Source organism: Salarias fasciatus, chromosome 1 (assembly GCF_902148845.1).
Source record: "Salarias fasciatus chromosome 1, fSalaFa1.1, whole genome shotgun sequence".
Taxonomy (NCBI): domain Eukaryota; kingdom Metazoa; phylum Chordata; class Actinopteri; order Blenniiformes; family Blenniidae; genus Salarias; species Salarias fasciatus.
Window position 1 is genome coordinate 38,911,805 of NC_043745.1, and position 22,769 is coordinate 38,934,573.

The following is a 22,769-nucleotide window of genomic DNA, read 5'->3' on the forward strand; positions in this document are numbered from 1 at the left end:
CACACACACTTACACACACTTACACACATGCACACACACAATGGGAGCTGTGTGAAGAAACGGGGCGATCTCGTATTCGGGGTCGAATATTCAGGAAATAACTGAGAACTTCAGAGGATATTTAAAAAATGTTCGCAGCTAATTATCTTGATGCGTCCGTCCCATTATCAGGGTCGAATGTTATTATTACAGGAATTTATTTAGCCATTAAAGCGCCTTTTAAAAAATCCTAAATGGAAGAAAGAAGATGTAAAAGAAGGAGAGCTAGGAGAGGGGTGTCAAACGTCAGGCCAGTGGACCAAATCTGGACCGCAAGACGCTCCAATCTGGACAACGGACAAACACCAAGCAAACTGAAGAGAAAAAAACCCCCCAAAAAAACGATGGTTTTTAAACAGCTTCTGTGAAAGCTAGCTAGCTACCCGGCTGCTATCAAACAAGCCTCAAAACCCTGCTGCCAGGGCGGATTTGGAAAACCACCCACAATGCAACAGCTAGAGGAGAAGTTTGAAGCTGCACTGTCTTGCTGACCATGAGGTTTCACGAAAACTGGCTTTATGTTGAGACTGGAGTCACTTCTGGAGGTAATTGATTGTTCTGCTGTTTGCAGGGCATTAGCCGAGGCACTAGCAGGGGCATCAGCTGCACTGCTAGCTAGATGCTGGTTGCAGCAATAGCATTAGCTGCAGCATTAGATGTTGTGCTACCCGGGCTATTAGCTGCGGTGCTAGCTGGGGCATTAGCTGGGCGTTTGAGGGCGGGGGTTGGGGGGGTTTGGGGGCGGGTTGCAGGGTGAGGACTGGTTCAGGTATTTGAGGGTTTCAGTGGATTAAGAATTTTGCGATTCCGATGCCATTATCGATACTGCTTATCCATATGATTCCTTGTCAATTCTCTTATCGATTCTCATTGAGTGAGAAATGAAACAATACAACTCTTTAATAACTCTTTAATATCTTCATCCTGAACAGAAGAAAAAAATATCCATGTCATGAAAACTTTGCAAGCTGCACGTAGCCCCAGTTTCATCATTTGGTGTGAAATACAGCCAAACTCTGGAGCTTCTTCCTGACGCCAGGTTGGAAAGTTCAAAACCAAATTACGCTGGGCTCACTCTGCATGCCTGTGCTGTCCAGCCCAGCTCTGCAGCTCTGTCACTCACAGGCCTCATGTGTCTGCTGTCAGCTGACGGAGGTTGCCAGATCTGCCCCAAATATGTTAAAACTGACCAACAACAGAAAGCAGTCCAAACCTCCATCTCTGTGGAAAATACATGTTAAAACCGTAAAAACCGGATTTGCATTTAAAAAAAAACACGTCACAAACACATTAACATTCCATCAACCCACCTCGGGTTCAAAAGAGGCTTGATTGTGCAGAAAGCTGCCCAATCTGGCAACACAGCCGCTCCGGTCACAGAGCTATGTTTTGTGCAATTTTGGTGTCGTTTGACTTTCCTACAATGAGGTAAGTACATCGTTCATTCTTCTAATAGATAAAATGATTAGATCGTGTTGTTATTTTTCTACCTGAAGACTTAAAAAAAAAAAAAAAACTATGTTAGGGCAAAAACACGGCATTTTATTTTGAAATCACAGATTTTGAAACACGTATCGACTTTCCATCTGGCACCCGACTTGTTTCTGTTTAGATGGAAGCAGCAGGGCTCCGGAGTGAGGAAGCATAGGAACCTTGCTGAAGGTTTCTGGGCCGTGGCTCTGCAGCGGCGCCAGAGCGGACCGCAGCTGCACTGTGGCTGCTGTGACTCCATGCGCTCCGTGCATGGTACACAGCGGAACCGATGAACGGAATCGTCAAGGAGACAGCAAAACAACTGGAATCGAGGCATGAGGAACCGGTTCTACAAAAGAATCGAATCTCGACTCCCATCCCTATTCTGAAGAACACACCAACTCCGTCTCCATGGAAACCTGCTCCTGGTCCTGGACCTGGTCCAGGTCCTGCTCCTCGGTTCCACGGCCGTAGTAAACAGTAGTTCTGCACATGCTCAGTGGATGGACACTGACAATGCCTTCCTCCTGAGTGTCATGACTCTCGGTCCAGACTCCCCTGGTCCCGGTTCAGATTCTCCTGGTCCCGGTCCACATTCTCATGGTTCCGGTCCAGATTCTCCCGGTCCCGGTTCAGATTATTTAAAAATAAACGGCAAAACTTCATGATTTGATCTGATTTTTTTGGATATATTCCTGAAAGTTGTTTTAAATGTCGTGAGGGTGAAGCCGTTCGCTGATGACACTCTCATATTAGAACAGAATTCCTGGAGGAAACCCGCCTTTCTCTTGATGCTCCCCGTATCAGTCACGGTGTGTGTGTGTGTGTGTGTGTGTGTGTGTGTGTGTGCATGTGCGCAGCCCGAGGCGGCTGTGTGGGGTGAAGGGTTGTGTGAATGGAGAGCAAAGCCGCCCGAGCGGTTTGCTTCATTAGGAAGCAAAATATAAGCTTTCCGGGCCATTAGGAGCCCAGGAGACGAGCACTCACCTCATCAACGATGCACTGCAGTAACTGGAGAGGCTGCGGACGGCAGAGACGGCAGATTAAAGAGGGGAAACACCTCATGGAAATTCTTCACACAATGGGACAAATCAATAGTGATAAAAAAAGAAGAGATTAATCCGCCGCTCAGACCTGCTTTTATTATTCCATTATAATCTAATACCAGCACTTCAAACAGAAGATGATATTTTGCAGGCAAAATGCAATTTGAGTGTTTTTCCTTATAGTCACCCAAGAGTGACGGTGGGGGGGGGGGGGGGGGGGGGGGGGGGGGGGGGGGGGGGTACTCACCATCACAGATCCCTGGTTCTTCTGGATCTGGAACAGAGCAGAGCAGACATGTAATTAGCGTGTCATAATCAACACGATGCAGTTGGACACATTATGATCACTGGGAGGAAATGATTGTTTTCCTGGTGGCAATTTGTGAAAACGCTTTAACGTCATTTACATAATGAAAACACACAAGTGTTAATGGAGCCGCGTCCCGTTCTGCAGGGAACCCGGCTAGAAACACCCGCTAATGCCCTGCCGTCAGTCCTGCCCCGCAGGTTATGGAGGGGTGATGCATTACAGGAAGGGGGGGGAGAGGAGGAGGAGGAGGAAGAAAGAGAAGGAGGGGGGGAGGAGGAATAAGAGGACGAAGAAGAGGAGATGGAAGAGAAGGAGCAAATTAGCATTTCCCCTGGTTTCCACGGAGACGAAGTGTTGTCCCAACAAAGTCGTGGTTCCCACAGTTTTCACTGAGACGAGCGTTTCAACAAGTTCCACCCTGAAAAGAGCCTTTGGGTTCCACTCCAGTGGAAACTTCTAGAAACTGATCGATCGATCTGCTCTCAGCCAATCACTGCACAGCTCACATGTCAGCAGCTTCCATGATTGGCTGATGGTGGGATGGGGCGGGGCTTTGGAGGTTCTTAAGCCTATTGGTGTTCTTCATCTGCCCCCATTGAAGAAGGGACATTCACATTGAGAGAAAGCAGACGGAGCGCCCCCTGCAGACGGAGCGCCCCCTGCAGACGGGGCTCTCGATGCAGACGGAGCTCTCGCTGCAGACGGAGCGCCCCCCCTGCAGACGGAGTGCCCCCCCTGCAGACGGAGTGCCCCCCCTGCAGACGGGGCTCTTGCTGCAGACAGAGCTCTCGCTGCAGACGGAGCGCCCCCTGCAGACGGAGCGCAGATGGAGCTCTTGCCGCAGGCGGAGCTCCGTCTGCAGGGGGCGCTCCGTCTGCAGGGGGCGCTCCGTCTGCATCGAGAGACGCAGTGCAGGATCTCTCGCTGCTCTTTTAAATGCATGTTTGGCTCGTTGTAAAACCCAGAGGGTCCTGAACTGCCCACCCCACCCCCCCACTCCAACTGATTCAGACACTTGGAGGCTGTGGTGGAATCTGGTTTGTCCAGGAATGATGGAGCATGAGCTGCTGCTCCTCCAGTCGGCCAGTAACAGCCTCACTCTCTCTTAGAAAACAGAAAATGACCCTTTTCACCTGGATTTCAATGGAATTTCTTATTACTGCCTCTTAATTCAAAAATAGTTCTATTTCCTAACTGAATACTTCTTTTTGTCTTTTTTTAACATATTTGGTCTTTAATTGAATTCATGCTGATGAAAATTAATAGATTTGTTGGCACAAGTAATTAACTTTTGTATTTTTGTTAATTTAATACTTTGGATTTGAGTGAATTTTGATGCTGTTAAATAGTTTTGTCTTTTATATTACATCACGTTTGAGATGGACTTCATAAAACTTATTTTATAGTGTATACACACACACACACACACACACACACACACACACACACACACACACACACACACACACACACACACACACACAGAATAAAGAAAGAAGGAATGAGGGGGACAATAATATCCACAAATAAAAGCAAACAGAAAACACACACACACACACACACACACACACACACACACACACACACACACACACACACACACACACACACACACACACAGTAGCTTTCAGCTAAATTGTTTAAGACTACAAATGAAAATATATCTGCAATTTGAATTTCTTGACATTCACTTGAATTTTCATTTTTAATGTGTTGTATTTACTTTTATGTTTTTTGAAATTTTAAATTCATTTAATGTTTTAAAGGAATCCAAACTTTTTAGATTTTAATTGAAATTTCCTTTTGGGTCTTCATTCAGTTTTCCTTTTCTTTTTTCGACTTTCATGAACACGGATGAGTTCTATATTATTTTCTTTAACATGATATCTTACTACCATTCAAGTCATTTCATTGTCCTTGCTCTGTTTGTGTGTGTGTGTGTGTGTGTGTGTGTGTGTGTGTGTGTGTGTGTGTGTGTGTGTGTGTGTGTGTGTGTGTGTGAGTTGATCCCAGCATGCTTGAGGTTGAACACGGCTGAAAGAAAAGCCTTTTTCTTTGCGCCGGCTCTCTACTGTGACCCTGAACGCACCATGAGTGTGTTGTGAGAGTCCAGAGCTCCCGAGCGTTTCTTGAGCCTTGAATGCATCGCAGCGGCCGGAGTCAAACCGGGCGCCGAGCTTTAAAGAGCAGCTCAATAAACACTCGAGAAGGATCAGAGCGGCGGCGGCGAATCAGAAAACTCAACCAGTCTCATGTTCGACGGAGGAAACGAGCCTCAGAGGCGAGAGAGGACGTTTGATTCAGGCTGAGACGACGGCATCTCACTGTCCCTCCATCCTCCATCCCTCCAGCCATCCCTCCATCCACAAGACTCCAGTTCACTGAGCAACCAAGATCATCTTCCTCCTCTGACATCAGATTATAGAGCATCTTCCTCCTCTGACATCAGATTATAGAGCATCTTCCTCCTCTGACATCAGATTATAGAGCATCTTCCTCCTCCGACATCAGATTATAGAGCGTCTTCCTCCTCTGACATCAGATTACAGAGCATCTTCCTCCTCTGACATCAGATTACAGAGCATCTTCCTCCTCTGACATCAGATTACAGAGCATCTTCCTCCTCTGACATCAGATTATAGAGCGTCTTCCTCCTCTGACATCAGATTACAGAGCATCTTCCTCCTCTGACATCAGATTACAGAGCATCTTCCTCCTCTGACATCAGATTATAGAGCGTCTTCCTCCTCTGACATCAGATTACAGAGCATCTTCCTCCTCTGACATCAGATTATAGAGCATCTTCCTCCTCTGACATCAGATTATAGAGCATCTTCCTCCTCTGACATCAGATTATAGAGCATCTTCCTCCTCTGACATCAGATTATAGAGCATCATCCATTTGTATTTCAGTCACTAATAAGTACCTTCACAATAAACTTATATCGCATCAATGCCAGCCAGTTGTTTGCCGTGTAATACCATTCTATACCACAGGGGGCGCAGTGATGCCCTCAGTTCCTCCTGGCCTCAGAGGAAGAAGAGCAGCACTGCTTCTCTTGGTCCTGTAGCTTTAAATATCAGCTTCAACTCAAACCCGTCATTAATTTCCAGCAGTTTACAGAAGTCGGCACAGAGAGACGCCTGCTCTGCGTTTCATCTGAGAGAGGACGGAGTGGAGTGATGGATGCTGGGACGGCGTTTGACGGATGCAGTGATGTGTAATGAAAGCTCCTGAATCCCCGGCTGCATCCAGGAATCCACTCTAATGTGAGGACGACATGACGGAGTGGGAGCAAAAACAAAAACAACGCCGGTGCGAGCGCAAAGACGACAAATCAATCAGGAGCGGCGGCGGCGGCGGCGCTGGCGGCGGCAGGCGTCAGGTCTGCTGTCTTCAAAGACTTCCAGAGCGAGCCGGCAGAAAGTCCATTAACTCCTGACAAAGAATGCAAATGAAGCCCGGCATGTGGCGCAGCGGAATTAGAGAGACCGGCTCTAATCATGACAAACACGAGGTGATGACACACACACACACACACACACACACACACACAGAATAAAGAAAGAAGGAATGAGGGGGACAATAATATCCACAAATAAAAGCAAACAGAACACACACACACACACACACACACACACACACACACACACACACACACACACACACACAGATAAAGGCTTAAAGAAACAGTTAAAATGGGCTTTTCAGGAAGTGAAACCGTCGGAAGGCCCAAAGCCAGATTCAGAGTCTGTGGTGGAAACTGAGGCTGCGTTTCCACGACGACGCTTCACGTCAAAACACTGTTTATGAGTCTGAAAACATTTTGAAAACGATGCCCTCTCGGCAGGAGCAGAAACCCTGATTTGTACGGCAGGGACAGAACCAGGAGAACCTGGACCAGGACCAGTCCTGACATTCTTTGGGAGATCATTGTTCTCGCTGTCCTCCGCTGAGCAGGGGCAGGAGAGCCGTTTACTGGCTCTGGGCCGGTGAAGCCTGGGCGTTTCCACAGAGTGTCATTTTCACCCGTTTACACGGCGGGATGTTTTTGAAAAGCTCCACCTCGTTAGGAAACGAGCCCTGCAATCAGTTCCTCTTCACTGAAACATGCGGGACAGCAGCTTTTCGGAAAACTGGCACCTCACCTCGTTTCCATGGAGACGGAGCGGCTGAGCACACCGTCGTCATGTAAACGCGGTTTAGTGTTTTCAGTTTAACAAGTGTAACCAGAGCCTGATCCGCCCAGAGACCGCCGGAATCTCCTGTCCACTGAAACGTTGGGGCGGTGTAGCGGGGGTGTAGTGGTGATGTGGTGGTGTAGTGGTGGTGTAGTAGCAGTGTAGTGGGGGTGTAGCGGCGGTGTAGTGCGGGTGCAGTGGCGGTGTAGTGGCGGCATAGCTGGGGTGTAGTGGGGGTGTAGTAGGGGTGGTGTGGTGGTGTAGCGGGGTTTGTAGTGGCGGTGTAGCAGGGTGGAGTGGTGGTGTAGCAGGGTGGAGTGGTGGTGTAGCGGCGCTATAGCGGTAGTGCAGTGGGGGTGTAGCAGGGTTGTAATGGGGGTGTAGCAGGGGTATAGTGGGGTGTAGTAGGGGTGTAGTAGGGGTGTTGTGGGGTGTAGTGGGGTGTAGTGGGGGTGTAGCAGGGGTGTAGTGGGGTGTAGTGGTGGTGTAGTGGGGGTGTAGTAGGGGTGTAGCGGGGGTGTAGTGGGGGTGTAGTAGGGGTGTAGTGGGTGTAGTGGGGGTGTAGCGGGGGTGTAGTAGGGGTGTAGTGGGGGTGTAGTGGTGGTGTAGTGGTGGTGTAGTGGGGGTGTAGCGGGGGTGTAGCGGGGGTGTAGTAGGGGTGTAGTGGGGGTGTAGTGGGGTGTAGTGGTGGTGTAGTGGTGGTGTAGCAGGGGTGTAGTGGGGTGTAGTGGGGGTGTAGTGGGGTGAAGTGGGGGTGTAGTGGGGTGTAGTAGGGGTGTAGCGGGGGTGTAGTGGGGTGTAGTGGGGGTGTAGTGGGGTGTAGTGGGGGTGTAGTAGGGGTGTAGTGGGGTGTAGTGGGGGTGTAGCAGGGGTGTAGTGGGGTGTAGTGGGGGTGTAGTAGGGGTGTAGTGGGGTGTAGTGGGGTGTAGTGGGGTGTAGTGGGGGTGTAGTGGGGTGAAGTGGGGGTGTAGTGGGGTGTAGTGGGGGTGTAGTAGGGGTGTAGCGGGGGTGTAGTGGGGTGTAGTGGGGGTGTAGTGGGGTGTAGTGGGGGTGTAGTGGGGTGTAGCAGGGGTGTAGTGGGGTGTAGTGGGGGTGTAGTGGGGTGTAGTGGGGTGTAGTGGGGTGTAGTGGGGGTGTAGTGGGGGTGTAGCGGGGGTGTAGTGGGGTGTAGTGGGGGTGTAGTAGGGGTGTAGTGGGGTGTAGTGGGGGTGTAGTGGGGGGTGTGGCGGAGCTATAGCGGTAGTGCAGTGAGGGTGTAGCAGGGTTGTAGCGGGGGTGCAGTGGTGGTGTAGCGGGAGTGTAGCAGGGTTGTAGCGGCGGTGCAGTGAGGGTGTAGCAGGGTTGTAGTGGTGGTGTAGCGGTGGTGTAGCGGGAGTGTAGCAGGGTGTAGCGGTGGTGCAGTGGAGGGTGGTGCTCAGCCAGCTGTACCAGCTGTAGCAGCAGTCACAGCTACGGGACGTTTCTGGCTGTGGCTGACGAGGCGGATCGGAGCGCCGCCGCTGCGCCGCTACAGCCTGGAGGCAAACGGCTGCTCCAACATATGGAGGCAGCGTCCAATCAACGGCGAGGAGGGAGGAGGGAGGAGGGAGGAGGGAGGAGGGAGGAGTGCCGCCATGCTGCAGACCCGGACGGGGGAACGGAGGGAGGACTGGACGAGAGACAGGGCGAGGCAGGATGGCGGTGCTGAGCCACATGGTGACTGAACCTCAGCTGATCACTTCACTCACATCCAGGAGGCTCTGACTCTCCGACACATCCAGTTTCACAAAGAGATGGAACGTACAGATGAAAGAGGAGGGAAGCAGCCGGGTGTGTCCACCCCAACCCGCCATGTGTTCCAGGGACAACGCAAAACGGCTGTTGCAATTCGGGGTTTCGTGCTCAGAGTCACTGAAAACACAACCTGTTGAGAATGCTTCCACTCTGTTGTCATGACAACGGGTAAAACAACACTTCCTGAAACACTGCTGCTGGTCCTGGTTCCAGTCCAGATCCTACTGGTCCTGGTGGTTTTACAGTTGACAGTCACCTTAACAACAGTCTGTCCAGTCTGGGTGTTCTGTCCAGATGAATGACTGTTCTGCGGCGTCACTGCTCTGTGGTGTCAACGGTTCTCCAGGCTGAATTCTTCAGCACAGATCTCCAGGTGACCCAGGTTCTCCTGCCCCCATGTGGACCCTGGAGACTCCATCTGTTCCAGCTTCTAAGTGAGCCCCCCCCCCCCCCCCAACCCGGAGGTGACCTGAGGCCACCGGATCCAGATCAGTCGGCGGGGATCAGGGAGATCAAGCCGTCTTACGGAACCCGTTAAGGCCTGATGGGATTGAGAAGCAATTACATGTGAGAGGGATTGGAACCGAGGAGCAGTCCCAGAGCCGGGTTTCACTGCTGCCAGTGGGACCAGCAGCCGGACCCCCGACAGGAGCAAATCCTGCAGGAGACCAGTCCTCAACCATCCAGACTGGAGCAGAAACCCGTTCACGCTCTGATCCGACTTAAACCTCCTGACGACCAATCAAACGTGAGGAGAGAAATCCTGCAAACGCCGAGGGGGTTCTGGAGAAGCGGGTCTCACCTGCGGGTAGGGGAACATCCCCAGAGCCAGCTGTGGACAGAAACAAACAGCAGTCAACACAACAGGCTCGTCAGCAAACAACACCTCACAGGCTGCACAGTAATCCCATTACTTCACAGTGCTTTCAGGACCCCACTGACACCTCTGCGTCAATGTGGGTTTTTGGTGCCCTTGGCTGGTTCTGGCAGGCAGGAGGGAACGAGCTCTCAGCTGTTAGCGTCAGCCACATGATAGAGCATCTTCCCGGGCGGCCAGCTCAGCTGATGCTAATGCTAACGCTAACGCTAACAGCAAAGCTAAAGTTTCCCAGATCAACACAGGAGGGATAAAGATCCATGACCGGAAGTAACTGATTACTTTATCAATAAGAGCTGCAGGGAGACGTGAAGCCCAACTACAACACACACACACACACGCGCACACACACACACACACACACACACACACACACACACACACACACACACACACACACACACACACACACACACACACACACACACACACACACACACAGAGGAGGAGGTGTGCAGAGGCTGAACCCACCTCCATGAAGGAGATGCCGACACTCCACACGTCGGCGTGGATCCCGTATTGCTCTCCTGAAATCCTCTCCGGCTGTGAGACACACACACACCGTCAGCTCCGCCCTCACACACACACACACACACGCCGAACCCAGCCGATGGAGCCTCACACTCACCGCCATGTAGGCGTTCGTCCCCACGTAGGTCTTGGCGATGGAGTTGACCAGCTGCAGGCGGAGGACAGGAGGTTAGAGGCAACATGAAGCAGGCAACCGCATTTACAGCACGGACATCTGACAACACGGGGACGGGGACAAGGACGGAGGGTGTGTGTGTGTGTGTGTGTGTGTGTGTGTGTGTGTACAATAGCACATGTCATCAATGACAGGCCTGTGATAATGAATGTCTGTTCCCTCAGGACTGTTTTTTTCATGTCCTGCAGTGTGTGAAAGAAGTGTAGACGGTGCGCGTTTGTGTGTGTGTGTGTGTGTGTGTGTGTGTGTGTGTGTGTGTGTGTGTGTGTGTGTGTGTGTGTGTGTGTGTGCACGCGCGTGTGTGCGTGTTGGCTGGGCTTGGTATTGTGTGTGTGTGTATGTGCAAATAGACACTGGATAAAAAGACGTGGGACAAGTCATTCCTACGTGTGCAAAATTCGCCTTGGAGTTCCGAAAGAAGTGGAGGTTAAAAATGAATGACAACTCACCACAGAATGGACGGTGTGTGTGTGTGTGTGTGTGTGTGTGTGTGTGTGTGTGTGTGTGTGTGTGTGTGTGTGTGTGTGTGTGTGTGTGTGTGTGTGAGTGTGTGTGTGTGTGTGTGTGTGTGTGAGTGTGTTGTGTGTGTTGCTTTGGGAAATGGTGCAGTTTGTCCCCAATGAATACATTTTGCTCACACACACATCTACAGAGCTATTGTGTTCCAGCCACGCTCCAATCTACAGAATACATATAAATGAGGCTCGGCGTGGTGTGTGTGTGTGTGTGTGTGTGTGTGTGTGTGTGTGTGTGTGTGTGTGTGTGTATGTGTGTTTATAATTCTGAGTGATTTTGATGGGAGGGAGCAGAACAATGAGGGTGGGAGGGGTTAATGTGAGAGGAAGACCCTCAGGGCATCGGAGTGGGAGATGAATGCTGTGATTGACAAGCTGACCACACACACACACACACACACACACACACACACACACACACACACACACACACACACTACTTGTGCCGTTCATGATTTTTCACATGAAAACGTTTCAGTTTCTCGAACTTTAAATAGTTTCGGCGATGAAACCTTTGCTTCAGTTTGGAAATTTGCTTTTAATGCTAATGTTAGCTTACTAACAGTCGACAGCTTTGATGTTAAGGCTAGCTTGCTAACAGTCAACGGCGTGACAGAATTGATGGTAAGGCTAGCCCGCTAACAGTTGACAGCTTTAAAGGAGCATAGCGCAGTTTTAAATATTAAATGATCAATTCTTCACACCCACACACGTTTTCACCACCTGATGGGCAGCAAGAGCTACTTCTGCAAGATGCAGTCGCTCCTATTTTCCAGTGCAGGGCGCTGAAGGCACAGCAATATGAGTGATTCAGGTACGAATCGCTCTGAGCTCGACGTAATGCGCGCTCCCGCTGGCCTGATATCCTGATATCAAGTTTTGTTTTGTCCGCCATTACTCTGCCAGATGCTTAGCAGCAACAACTGAGCAGTACTGAGGATGGAGCTTCCAGAAAGTAAGAAAAGACCGGCTTCTAGCACTGCCACAGCTCAGCACAGACCCACCAGGCAGAAGACACTTACATTTTGCTCGAGCGCTGCTAAAAGAGCGAGGAAGGAGTTCCCTTCTTCTGTGCACGTACATGGCCACAGACACCAGCGTTTCATTAAGCTCCAGTTACGCCCAAGGCCTGCAGGGGGTGCTGTTTCACATAAGATGAGCAAACTGCTTAATGCTAAGGCTAGCTTGCTAACAGTCAACAGCGTTGACGGATCAGGAACAGATCTGGTTTTCATTGAACCAGGACAACGAGTCCCGGCTCTCTGGACCTGATCGGGTCCCATCAGAGGCCACGCTCCACATGTTTGACACCGCCTTCGCGGCTCGTCCCGCCGCCCTTGCCGCTCGGCGTCCCCGGCGTACCTGTGTGCTGACGCCAAAGTCGCAGAGCTTGACTTGTCCCCGGGTGTTCACCAGCATGTTGGACGGCTTGACGTCTGCGGAGACAAAGTGTGGTGAGAACTGCAGCCTCAGCACTCTGCCCCCCCCACACCCCCCGCCCGCCACCACCCACCCCCCCTCACCTCTGTGAAGAATCTTCAGGCTCCACAGATACGTCAGGCCTTTGACTACCTACACACACACACACACACACACACACACACACACACACACACACACACACACACACACACACACACACACACACACACACGAGAAGTTTCTCTATTTACACACCCTTGACCCTGAGCTGGATTTACAGCGCTGCTGCGTTTCATCCATTTTTCCTTCTTTCTGTCAGAAAACAGAAGCTGATAGAGTCAGCTGACCTCTGCGTGTGTGTGTGTGTGTGTCTGTGTGTGTGTGTAATAGAGCGTGTCACATACTGTGTATTTTTCATTTTGTGAATGTGTTATCAGATTTGTGCATCGTTCAATGGGCAGCTCGTCCGTGTGGATTGTGTGACTGTAACATGGAACAGTAACACAAAAAGTTGTGTTTCAGGGGCTGCGAGCTCCGTCGTCATGGAGACGGACCCTCAAAATGAATTCAGAGTTCATCAGTGACAGATGAAGGGAGGAAGAGAGGAGCTCCGAAGAGCTTTTCTCTCTGTGATAATTAACAAGTGAGACGGAGCAGAGCTGTGAATTGGAATGAACAGACACTAAAGAGCTGTCAGCGCCTCGTTATGGTCCAAGTCAGAGGAGGGAGACAGAGGAGACACGGGGGGGGGACGACTCTGTGAGGACACCTGAAACACAATCAGTACACATCAAGGATGCTTCATCAAAATACAGAGAGAACCCGAGAGAGAGAGAGAGAGAGAGAGAGAGAGAGAGGGAGAGAGAGAGGGAGAGAGAGAGAGAGAGAGAGAGAGAGAGAGACATACAGAACAGTCGGGGTTCTATTTTTCTATTAAAGTTTCTGAGGAAATTTAGTAAATATGTAGAAAAGAAAATGTGACTTTGCGCCTGTTTCTATTTATTTTTTGCAATTATTGAGAGGAGTGTGTTCAACGAGATGATGTCATCAGTGACAATTTCCCCGATGACATCATCAGAGCGTCTCTTTCATGACGTCATCAGAGCGTGTCTCCCTCGTGACATCAGAGTGTCTCCCCGATGACATCATCAGTGTCTCCCTCGTAACATCAGAGACCATCTTCCTTGTGACATCATCAGAGAGCAGCTCCCTGATGACATCATCAGAGAGCGTCTCCCTCGTGACATCATCAGAGATCGTCTCCCTCGTGACATCAGGGTCTCCCTCATGACATCAGAGAGCGTCTTTCATGACATCATCAGAGAGCGTCTCTTTCATGACATCACCAGAGAGCGTCTCCCCGATGACATCATCAGAGAGCGTCTCTCACACAGGAGGGTCTGCTTCCTTCACTGTCTCCATTTTTGCTCGTTTGTAGCGACATTCCGTTTGACGGCGCGTCGATGACTGACGTCGTTTCCAGTTCAGTCGTCATCTGTCTAAAAAACCTGTTTCCACAGCAAAATATCAAACTTTGCTTCACAGAAACGTCCATTCCCTTCTGTGCAAAAGCTTCTTACTAAATTTTTAGACTTTCTTTTTTCTGAATTATCGCCTTTCCATTCATGTTTATTATAAGAATTACTATGAGAATAGGTGAATGGAAACCTTATGAAAGAGAGAAGTGTGATTATTTAATGTATTATAAACCACCATAAAATCCACAGGGGACTGAAAGCTTTGTTCTGTCCTGTCGATCCTGATCAAGAACAAAAGGTTTTCATTCCCGATTCACAGACGTCTGTTAAAGCTCAAACTCACGGCGACGGCGATCCTCCCCAGCACGTGTTCGGGAATTCTTTTGTAGACGTCCAGCGATCCTCCTGAAAACACAGAGCGCTCTGTGACTGCGTCCTCTCGTCCGCCTGCTCCGCCCTCCGCCGGCGCCGCCTCGCACGCAGCTGCACACTGACTTTAATGACTTCGCCTTGCTTTTAATAATTGAGTGAACGTTTGAAGAAAGCTTTTACAGACTTCACTGACAAGCTGGCGAATGTGTGAAACAGGGGACTGGCTGCATTAACACACACACACACACACACACACACACACGTTGCATGACGCCCTTGTAGCTTTTAGCAGGCGTGCCGGCTAGCAGCAGGCGGCCATGAGGAGTGTGAATGGACTCAGACGGCAGAGGAGAGGAACTCACCGTCCATGAACTCTGTGCAGATGGAGATCCGGTTCTCCACGAAGAAGGCACTGAAGAAGGTGATGATGTAGGGAGAGTCACACTGCAGACACACACACACACAGACACACACACAGACACACACACACACACACACACACACACACACACACACACACACACATCTTGATTTTAAATTCCACCATAAACTTGATGAAGCCATTACTCTCCATGTGAAATGCTGGCTCGTCACTGCCTGTGGAGTTCCTCCAGGCGCCGTCCTGGGTCCACTCCTGTCATGTTTTCCTCTCTGTGCTGTTCAGCAGGTAAACGCTACAGTAATAAATAACTCAGGCTTTTGTGTCGGAACACTTCCTGCTCTGGAAACAGGAAGCAATTGGGGCGACTTCTGTTAAACAGCTCCATCAGGAGAGGCGACTCAGGGTGTTTCCATGGTGACGGTTTCAAGCGACAACGGAAAACCTCCACAGTGATTTGGGGAACTGTTTTACGTGATGATTCTCAGAACCCCCACAAAACTTTTTGAAAGAAGCTTCCAAGGCTGAAGTTCTTGACAATATCGGGCGACAATACCGTGGACACGGGCGACAACGACACTTTCTGAAAACGCTGGAGCTCCGTCACCGTGGAGACGGGCGAAAACGCCACTTTCTGAAAACGCCTGAACTTTGCCACCGTGGAGACGGGCGAAAATGACACTTTCTTGAAACGTCTGAGTGTCGTCACCGTGGACACGGGCGAAAACAGCACTTGCTGGAAACACCTGAGCTCCGACACGTCACCGTGGAGACGGGCGAAAACGAAACTTTCTGGAAACGCTGGAGCTCCGTCACCGTGGAGACGGGCGACAACGCCACTTTCTGAAAACGCCTGAACTTTGCCACCGTGGAGACGGGCGAAAATGACACTTTCTGGAAATGCTTGAGCTCTATCACCGTGGACACGGGCGACAACGACACTCTTTTGAAACGGTTGAGCTCCGTCACCATGGAGACGGCCGAAAACAACACTTTCTGGAAACGCCTGAGCTCCGACACGTCACCGTGGAGACGGGAGAAAACGACACTTCCTAAAAATGCCTGGACTTCGTCAACGTGAAACGCTCGTTTCTGGAAACGCTCATTATTTTCAGAACGCTGCCGTGTCAACGAAAATTATTTGCAGAACGTTTCCATATGAATGCGAAACTTTTCCCAAATGAAAACTCAAAATATCTGCATCTACATCTGTCAGTTGAAGTGTTGAATAAACTGATCTTTGAGGGCTGAGATTTTTCTCTTGACAAGAACCATTTCTACGCTTCCTTCAGCAGAGCCTTGGGAATCCCTCCGTCTGCGTTCTCGCGCTCGCCATGCTCCAGCCCGGGACGTCGGGACGAGAGCAGGAAGCAGGACAAACCAGCGTCACGGTGAGTGAGCAGTAAACCGGAGACGGCGGCGTTCGGTGGCGTCTGAGTCCCGGTATCGCCGATCCTCGGCTTTGTAAGTGAGACCAGAGGCCATGAAACGGCGCCTCGTTAGCGAGGCTCATGCCTAATTAAGCGGCGGGGAGCAGACCTTGTAGAGGATCTCCAGTTCAGACATGATCTGCTTCTGCAGCTCCGCTGTGATGTCCAGAGGGATGACCTGCAAGCACAGCAGAGCGGCGGCCGCCGTCAGGAGGCGTGGCGGCGCCGTCTCGCCCGTGGCCGGCGGCGCCGCGAGAGCCTCACCTTGACGGCCAGAACCCGCCGGCTCAGGACGTGGAACGCCCTAAAGAGACGACACAAAGAGAGGGAGGCTGTGGTTAAACAGTAACACACACACACACACACACACACACACACACACACACACACACACACACACACCAGGAAAACTGAACCTCCCGACCCTCCACAGTAAGAGCCGACGGGTCCTTACAGCAGCAGAGACCACGGGTAGCTTTTATTTTGAAACACGGTTTGTAATTTCTAAAACACTCTCGTCTGCAGCTTTCCTCGGTGAGGAGAAAGAGAGCATGCTGGGAAAAAAGGCTAGATTTACTGTGATCTCTGAATGCTCATCTCTTCATTCCATCCGGAAATTGACAAGAAAGTTCATTGTTATGCTTCTGAAAATGAAACTTGTCCTGCGGTCACCGACAGCTCTCCTCACGCCGGCCCGCTTCTCCGCTTCTCCCAGACGGAGGGTCGGGTTGCAGGTGAAGCAGCTGATTGGCCGCTCCAGGATTTCATTATCAGAGCCCTTAATGCCCAACGGCGGCGTTAGTTACAGCCTGCCGGGTTAGTTTACCGCTCGTGCACACACGCACACGCACACACACACACACACCCTGTCAGGTGACAGCCCTGGACGTCACACGGGCTGCCGCCTGATTGGCTCGGCGAACGTGATCCCGATCAGATCTCCCGTCAGCGGTTCGTCCTGAGACGGTGTGCGTGTGTGTGTGTGTGTGTGTGTGTGTGTGTGTGAGTGAGGTGTGATTAATGTGTGTGGGACGGCAGTATCAAATGGCTCTGCAGCCGTATCCCTCTAAAGTCGCCCAGGCCTTTAATTAATGGCACCTATTAGTGCAGCGTCAGTATTTACACACACACACACACACACACACACACAAAGAAATTAAGACTAAATTCCAGACCAGAATAAATCAGAGGGTTAAAAGTGACTTCGTCTAAAAATGACACAAAAAAAAAAACAAAACAAAAAAGCCTGGGTGGAATAAAGAATCCTGAGAAACTGGAACCAAAACTAAAATTAAAATCGATGGAGAAAGAAAATCTAATTAAAGTAAATATAATAAGTGCTGTTGGTTTTAATGGTGATTACTTCAAAGACGGCTGTTAATCTTGAATTGTTTGGGAATGTGATGAACGGCAGAGTGAGTGTGAGGGCTGGACGGTTCCACACCCAGGCACAACCCAGCCCTGGCCTTCCCTTGAGCAACGCAGCTTTAAACTGTTGGCTGGTTCAAATCCCACCATCCCGAGTGTTTTGTGGTGTGAAACCGCTCCGCTGAAAAGTGACTTGTGTGCATTAAATGACTCGAGATCAGTAAAAAAAAGTCCTTCTGGACTGGCAGCACTGATACACACATGTTAAAAATATTTAAATATGAAGTAATTTTTTTATTAAAATGGAAAAATCTACAACTTCTATTTCTCACATTTTTTGGGAATTATTTCCATTGTTATTCTGTGAAAACCTCAATTAAAATACTTTTTGGAAAAAACATAAAATGGAAAATTCCACACAAAACTATTTATTTACTATTTATGTGAGTAATGGAAACACAAAACATTTTAAAAAATTAACACAAAATTATAAATCTTAGATTAAATATACTAAACTGTCAAAAAACGAAATGATTCAGATCAAAGTGAATTAAAACAGAAAAATAAGAGCTATTCATTTTTAAAAAGTTTACATTAAAAAATAAAAAAATAATTATTAAAATTAAAGTAAATTAAATAAAAAAAATGAATTAAATTAAATTAAAAATATAGAAACGACAAAATATAATAACTGGAAACTATTTAGATACTCAAAAAAATTGTTTTGGGAGGAAAAAACAAAAAGAATAAAATTTGATAAAAAAAAGCAGCTTTCATAAGTGTTCTGAGGTCTAGGGTTCTGCTCCAGGTTCTGGTCCAGGTCTGGGGTTCTGGTCCAGGTTCTGGTCCAGGTCTGGGGTTCTGGTCCAGGTTCTGGTCCAGGTCTGGGGTTCTGGTCCAGGTTCTGGTCCAGGTCTGGGGTTCTGGTCCAGGTTCTGGTGCAGGTTCTGGTCCAGGTTCTGGGCCAGGCCCGTTGACGGAGGCAGGTTGGCAGGGACGGCAGGGCAGCCCGGTTCAAACCAGGAACTGAACCCGGACTCCGCCGCCCTGAGCAACGTGGCCCCGCCCCCGTGTGGGGCCGCGGCGCCCCTGACCACCCCGGGGCCGAACGTCCCCGCATGAGTGACAGTGACAGGCCGGGGACACGGGGACACACGGGGACACACCGGGACAAGGCTACAGCCCCGCCCCCCGGCTGACCCCGGTAAACGCCCCGCCGCCGCCGCCGCGTCTTATTTACACTCCAGACCGCTCTGGAATAACAGCTCCATCATGCAGTATTCATACTGCCCCACGGGGTGTGTGTGTGTGTGGGTGTGCGTGTGTGTGTGTGTGTGTGTGTGTGTGTGTGTGTGTGTGTGTGTGTGTGCGTACACAGGGCTAATGTGGTCCATTTACCCTGCTGTCGTCCATGTGGCAGTGTACATGCACCAGGTTAGCCCTGACCCCCCCCCACACCACACACCACACACACACACACACACACTGTAACATCGCAGAAGTGATCAAGCGAGGCTTCTCGTGGAGAGAACAGGCAGAGCGCTGGTTCACTGCCTCGTTCTGTCGCCACACAGTGACATCTAGTGGTCACACGCAGTACGCCGCTATACGAGCTTCACGAGTCGCCAAATGGCTAAAAGAGGAGCGACTCACGGTGTGGAGAAGACGAAGAGTGGCAGTACGACGAGGAGGAGGACAGAGGACCGACGTCTCATGTCCAACATGGTGAGGAAGAAGCAGTGGACGTTTTAATGGACGGGTTTTTCCACACACAACGTTCACACTGCACACACAACGTTCGCACTGCACACACAATGTTCGCACTGCACACACAACGTTCACACTGCACACACAACGTTCACACTGCACACACACAACGTTCACACTGCACACACACAACGTTCACACTGCACACACAACGTTCACACTGCACACACAACGTTCACACTGCACACACAATGTTCACACTGCACACACAACGTTCACACTGTACACACAACGTTCACACTGCACACACAACGTTCACACTGCACACACAACGTTCACACTGCACACACAACGTTCGCACTGCACACACAACGTTCGCACTGCACACACAACGTTCGCACTGCACACACACAACGTTCACACTGTACACACAACGTTCACACTGCACACACAACGTTCGCACTGCACACACAACGTTCGCACTGCACACACACAACGTTCACACTGTACACACAAAACGTTCACACTGCGCGCGCACACAACATTCAAACTGCACATACACACAATGTTCACACACAACGTAACACTGCACACACACACGCACACAACGTACACACTGTACACACACAACGTACACACTGCACACACACACACACACACTGCGCACACACACACACACACACACTGCGCACACACACTGCGCACACACACACACACACACACTGCGCACACACTGCGCACACACACACACTGCGCACACACACACTGCGCACACACACACTGCGCACACACACACACACACACACACACACACACACACACACACACACACACACACACACACACACACACACACACACACACACACACACTGCACAACACGGATCTGAAGTCTTTCCCAGAGTGCATTCTGCTCTGAACTGAACAGCAGCAGGAGGAGGATCGCCGCTGGAGGACGTCCTGGTGAAGAAGTGGCCGTTCAGGCCGTCAGGACTGACCTCTGATTAAAGCGGAGTGTATCTTTGAATGTATCGTCGTCAGCATTTCTGCGGTTTCCATGGAAACGGCCCTTGTTTCCCACTGCAGTGTTCCTGCTGCAGTCCTCCAGATCCCAGATTTATTGAACCTTTAACTGCGGATCAGAGGAAGCAGAGAAGCCGAGCCGAGCGCTCCAAGGTTCCAGTCTCCAGGTCAGGTGGGCGGCGGCTTCTAACGGCCCGGCGTGGCCGTGAGTCGGGGGAACGGCCCGCGTGTCCTTGCCGTGTTTATAAGGCCGGCGCCGGGTGGGTTTGGCCGACCCGGCGGGCCTCGGAGAGAGCCGGCAGTAAAACGGCGAGGCGGACAGTGATGGATGGGCCGGTAACATCCAATCCCGTCTAAATGGCTGCGGGTCATAAAGGGGCCGGGAGGTTAAGAGGAGGGGCGCCGTCAGCGCTGCCATTCACCGGATAAGGCCAATATCTCTTTAAATAAGCTGCGATGGTCGGCGGGATTTTCACTGTTTCTGTAGAAACGGTTGTTTCAAAAACGTCGTCGTGTAAACGTGAAACTTCTGAAGCCAAAACGTGAAAACGAGTGCTGGGGTGTTCTTCACATTCAGCCATAAGAGTGTGGATTCATTTACCGTAAAACCTCCTTATTTGTCTGAGCTGTAGCCGCACCAGGCTTTCAATGGAAGGAGGCATGTATAAGAGAGAGGCTGATATTTTAAAATTTTCAAAAAGAGCAGAAAGATCTTCTGTGTCAGTTTGAACCCAATAAAATGTTCTGAGCTCATTTACTTTTTCAATCGATGTGAAAAAAATTTAATCTCAACATCGAGACATTTTCTGTCCCTCCGCCATTTTTACCAGACGCGTGTAATGCACACGGTGGCCACACCAGGAGGACTGGTGCTGTAGCACAGACTACTGTCAGTGCAGCGCCGTAGCGCTTCAGAGAAAAAGAAAAAAAAACAAAACAAAACAGGCTTATATTGGGAGGCGGCTTTTATGAACTTTCTTCAAAGACGCACCCGGTCATTAAAGGGGATGTATCCTGCTTTTTTAGCTAGTCCAACCCTAGAAATGGCATTAACATGGTGATAGTTTATTTTTGGCGCTAAGGAAAAGTAATTTTGTGTGAAATAAAAGACTTTCTGGAGCTAATTCTGAAACCCGGAAGAGAAAACGCTCTGTTTCACTGAATCCCGCCTCTCCCCCTGTGGACTTTGACTGACAGCGAACTTCAACCAATCAGCGCTTCAAAACAAATACGCTAGCTAGCTTCAGCTCTTTAGCTCTAGCTTCTCTCACACAAAAACGTCTTTTCCTGTTAGAAACTCACCAAGCGCAGACCCTTCAGACCCTTCAGACCCTTCAGACTCTTCAGACTCTTCAGACCCTTCAGACCCTTCAGACTCTTCAGACCCTTCAGACTCTTCAGACTCTTCAGACCCTTCAGACTCTTCAGACCCTTCAGACCCTTCAGACCCTTCAGACCCTTCAGACCCTTCAGACTCTTCAGACCCTTCAGACTCTTCAGACCCTTCAGACTCTTCAGACCCTTCAGACTCTTCAGACCCTTCAGACCCTTCAGACTCTTCAGACTCTTGCTCTTGCTTGATTGTTGCTTTCAGACGATTGTTAAAGTTCATCTCCGTAATCGGAGTTAGAAAAAAGCAGCAACGCTGATTGCCGAGGGCCTGCGGGGGGGGGGGGGGGGGCTCAGGGGAGCCATCTTCACAGTGTGACGTGAACGTGGGAAACGGAGTGTTTTCACAGGTGTGGGGGGGGGCTGCCTCTCTGAGCAGCAGAAACACGAGGAAAGCTCAAACATGCAGGCACGAAGGAAAAAACTGCTTTGGGGGAGTTTTTGGTGAGAACAGAACTATATTACAAGGTTAAAACATACAAAAAGTGAATTTTGCATGATACAGCCCCTTTAATGGAGACGGGCTTTTAATGGAACACGGGTCATTATTAGAGGATTTACAGTATTTCATATTGTGTAGAAGATCAATCAGTGGTGACGCCTAGTGGCCACCTTGGTACTGCAGCCACTCAAACTGCCAGAGAGGGGAGCTGAGAACAAAATCTGGTTTTAAACTGAAACATGGAGAGCGAGTGGACACTGGAGACAGTGGACACCGTGAAGACAGTGGACGCTACATGTGGCGTTATTGCAAACTGCCCTGGCGCAGGGGGAGAGGCTGATCTTCATTCCGAGTCGAACCATGTCTTCCCTGAAGATCCTGTCCATGCGAGGGACAGACCGTTCATTTGAAGTAATATCCAGTCCCCAGGAATGAGCACCGGTTCTCAACGGTTCCCGTTTTTGATACGTTTGTGTGCCGATGTGGTAATAAAGTCACTCAGAGATGCTAAGCTAGCATGCTAACGGAATGCAGTCAGTCTGAAGGTGTTGAAAATGCTGCTCTCCTGCGCCGTGGGAATCCTCTGGGTCTGAACCAGGATCTCCCCCCGCCTCGGAGAGCCCGATCCGCACCCAACGCTGAAAAGTGGAGCCGTCCGGGCGCAATGCTTCGTTCAGGTGCGGCATGGAAAATCCCCTACTCCTCCACAGTCACAAGGATGCGTTCAGGAACTACTGAAACTACGGAACTGCGTTTTACCTTCTGAGGGACAAACAGTAACAAAGCAGATTTACTGAACCCAATAAAAGCTTAACTTTAAAGGTGCATTAAAGAGTTT

General features: G+C 50.0%; 1 protein-coding gene across 2 annotated transcripts in view; it reads right to left on the reverse strand.

Annotated features, from left to right (window-relative positions):
* map2k5 (mitogen-activated protein kinase kinase 5) overlaps positions 1-22,769 on the reverse strand; it is a 77,801-nt gene that overhangs the window by 18,855 nt on the left and 36,177 nt on the right. For both annotated transcript variants that reach the window (XR_003933081.1, XM_030110573.1), the window contains exons 9-19: positions 16,267-16,306; positions 16,112-16,180; positions 14,556-14,637; positions 14,165-14,226; positions 12,445-12,493; positions 12,284-12,357; positions 10,329-10,379; positions 10,172-10,243; positions 9,626-9,655; positions 2,806-2,832; positions 2,500-2,532 (exon numbers count right to left, since the gene is read on the reverse strand). Coding sequence is in view for 1 of the 2 variants with exons in the window: in XM_030110573.1 (XP_029966433.1) it covers positions 2,500-2,532; positions 2,806-2,832; positions 9,626-9,655; positions 10,172-10,243; positions 10,329-10,379; positions 12,284-12,357; positions 12,445-12,493; positions 14,165-14,226; positions 14,556-14,637; positions 16,112-16,180; positions 16,267-16,306 (589 nt within the window). In the remaining variant the exon portion in view is untranslated. The remainder of the gene's footprint in view (positions 1-2,499; positions 2,533-2,805; positions 2,833-9,625; positions 9,656-10,171; positions 10,244-10,328; positions 10,380-12,283; positions 12,358-12,444; positions 12,494-14,164; positions 14,227-14,555; positions 14,638-16,111; positions 16,181-16,266; positions 16,307-22,769) is intronic.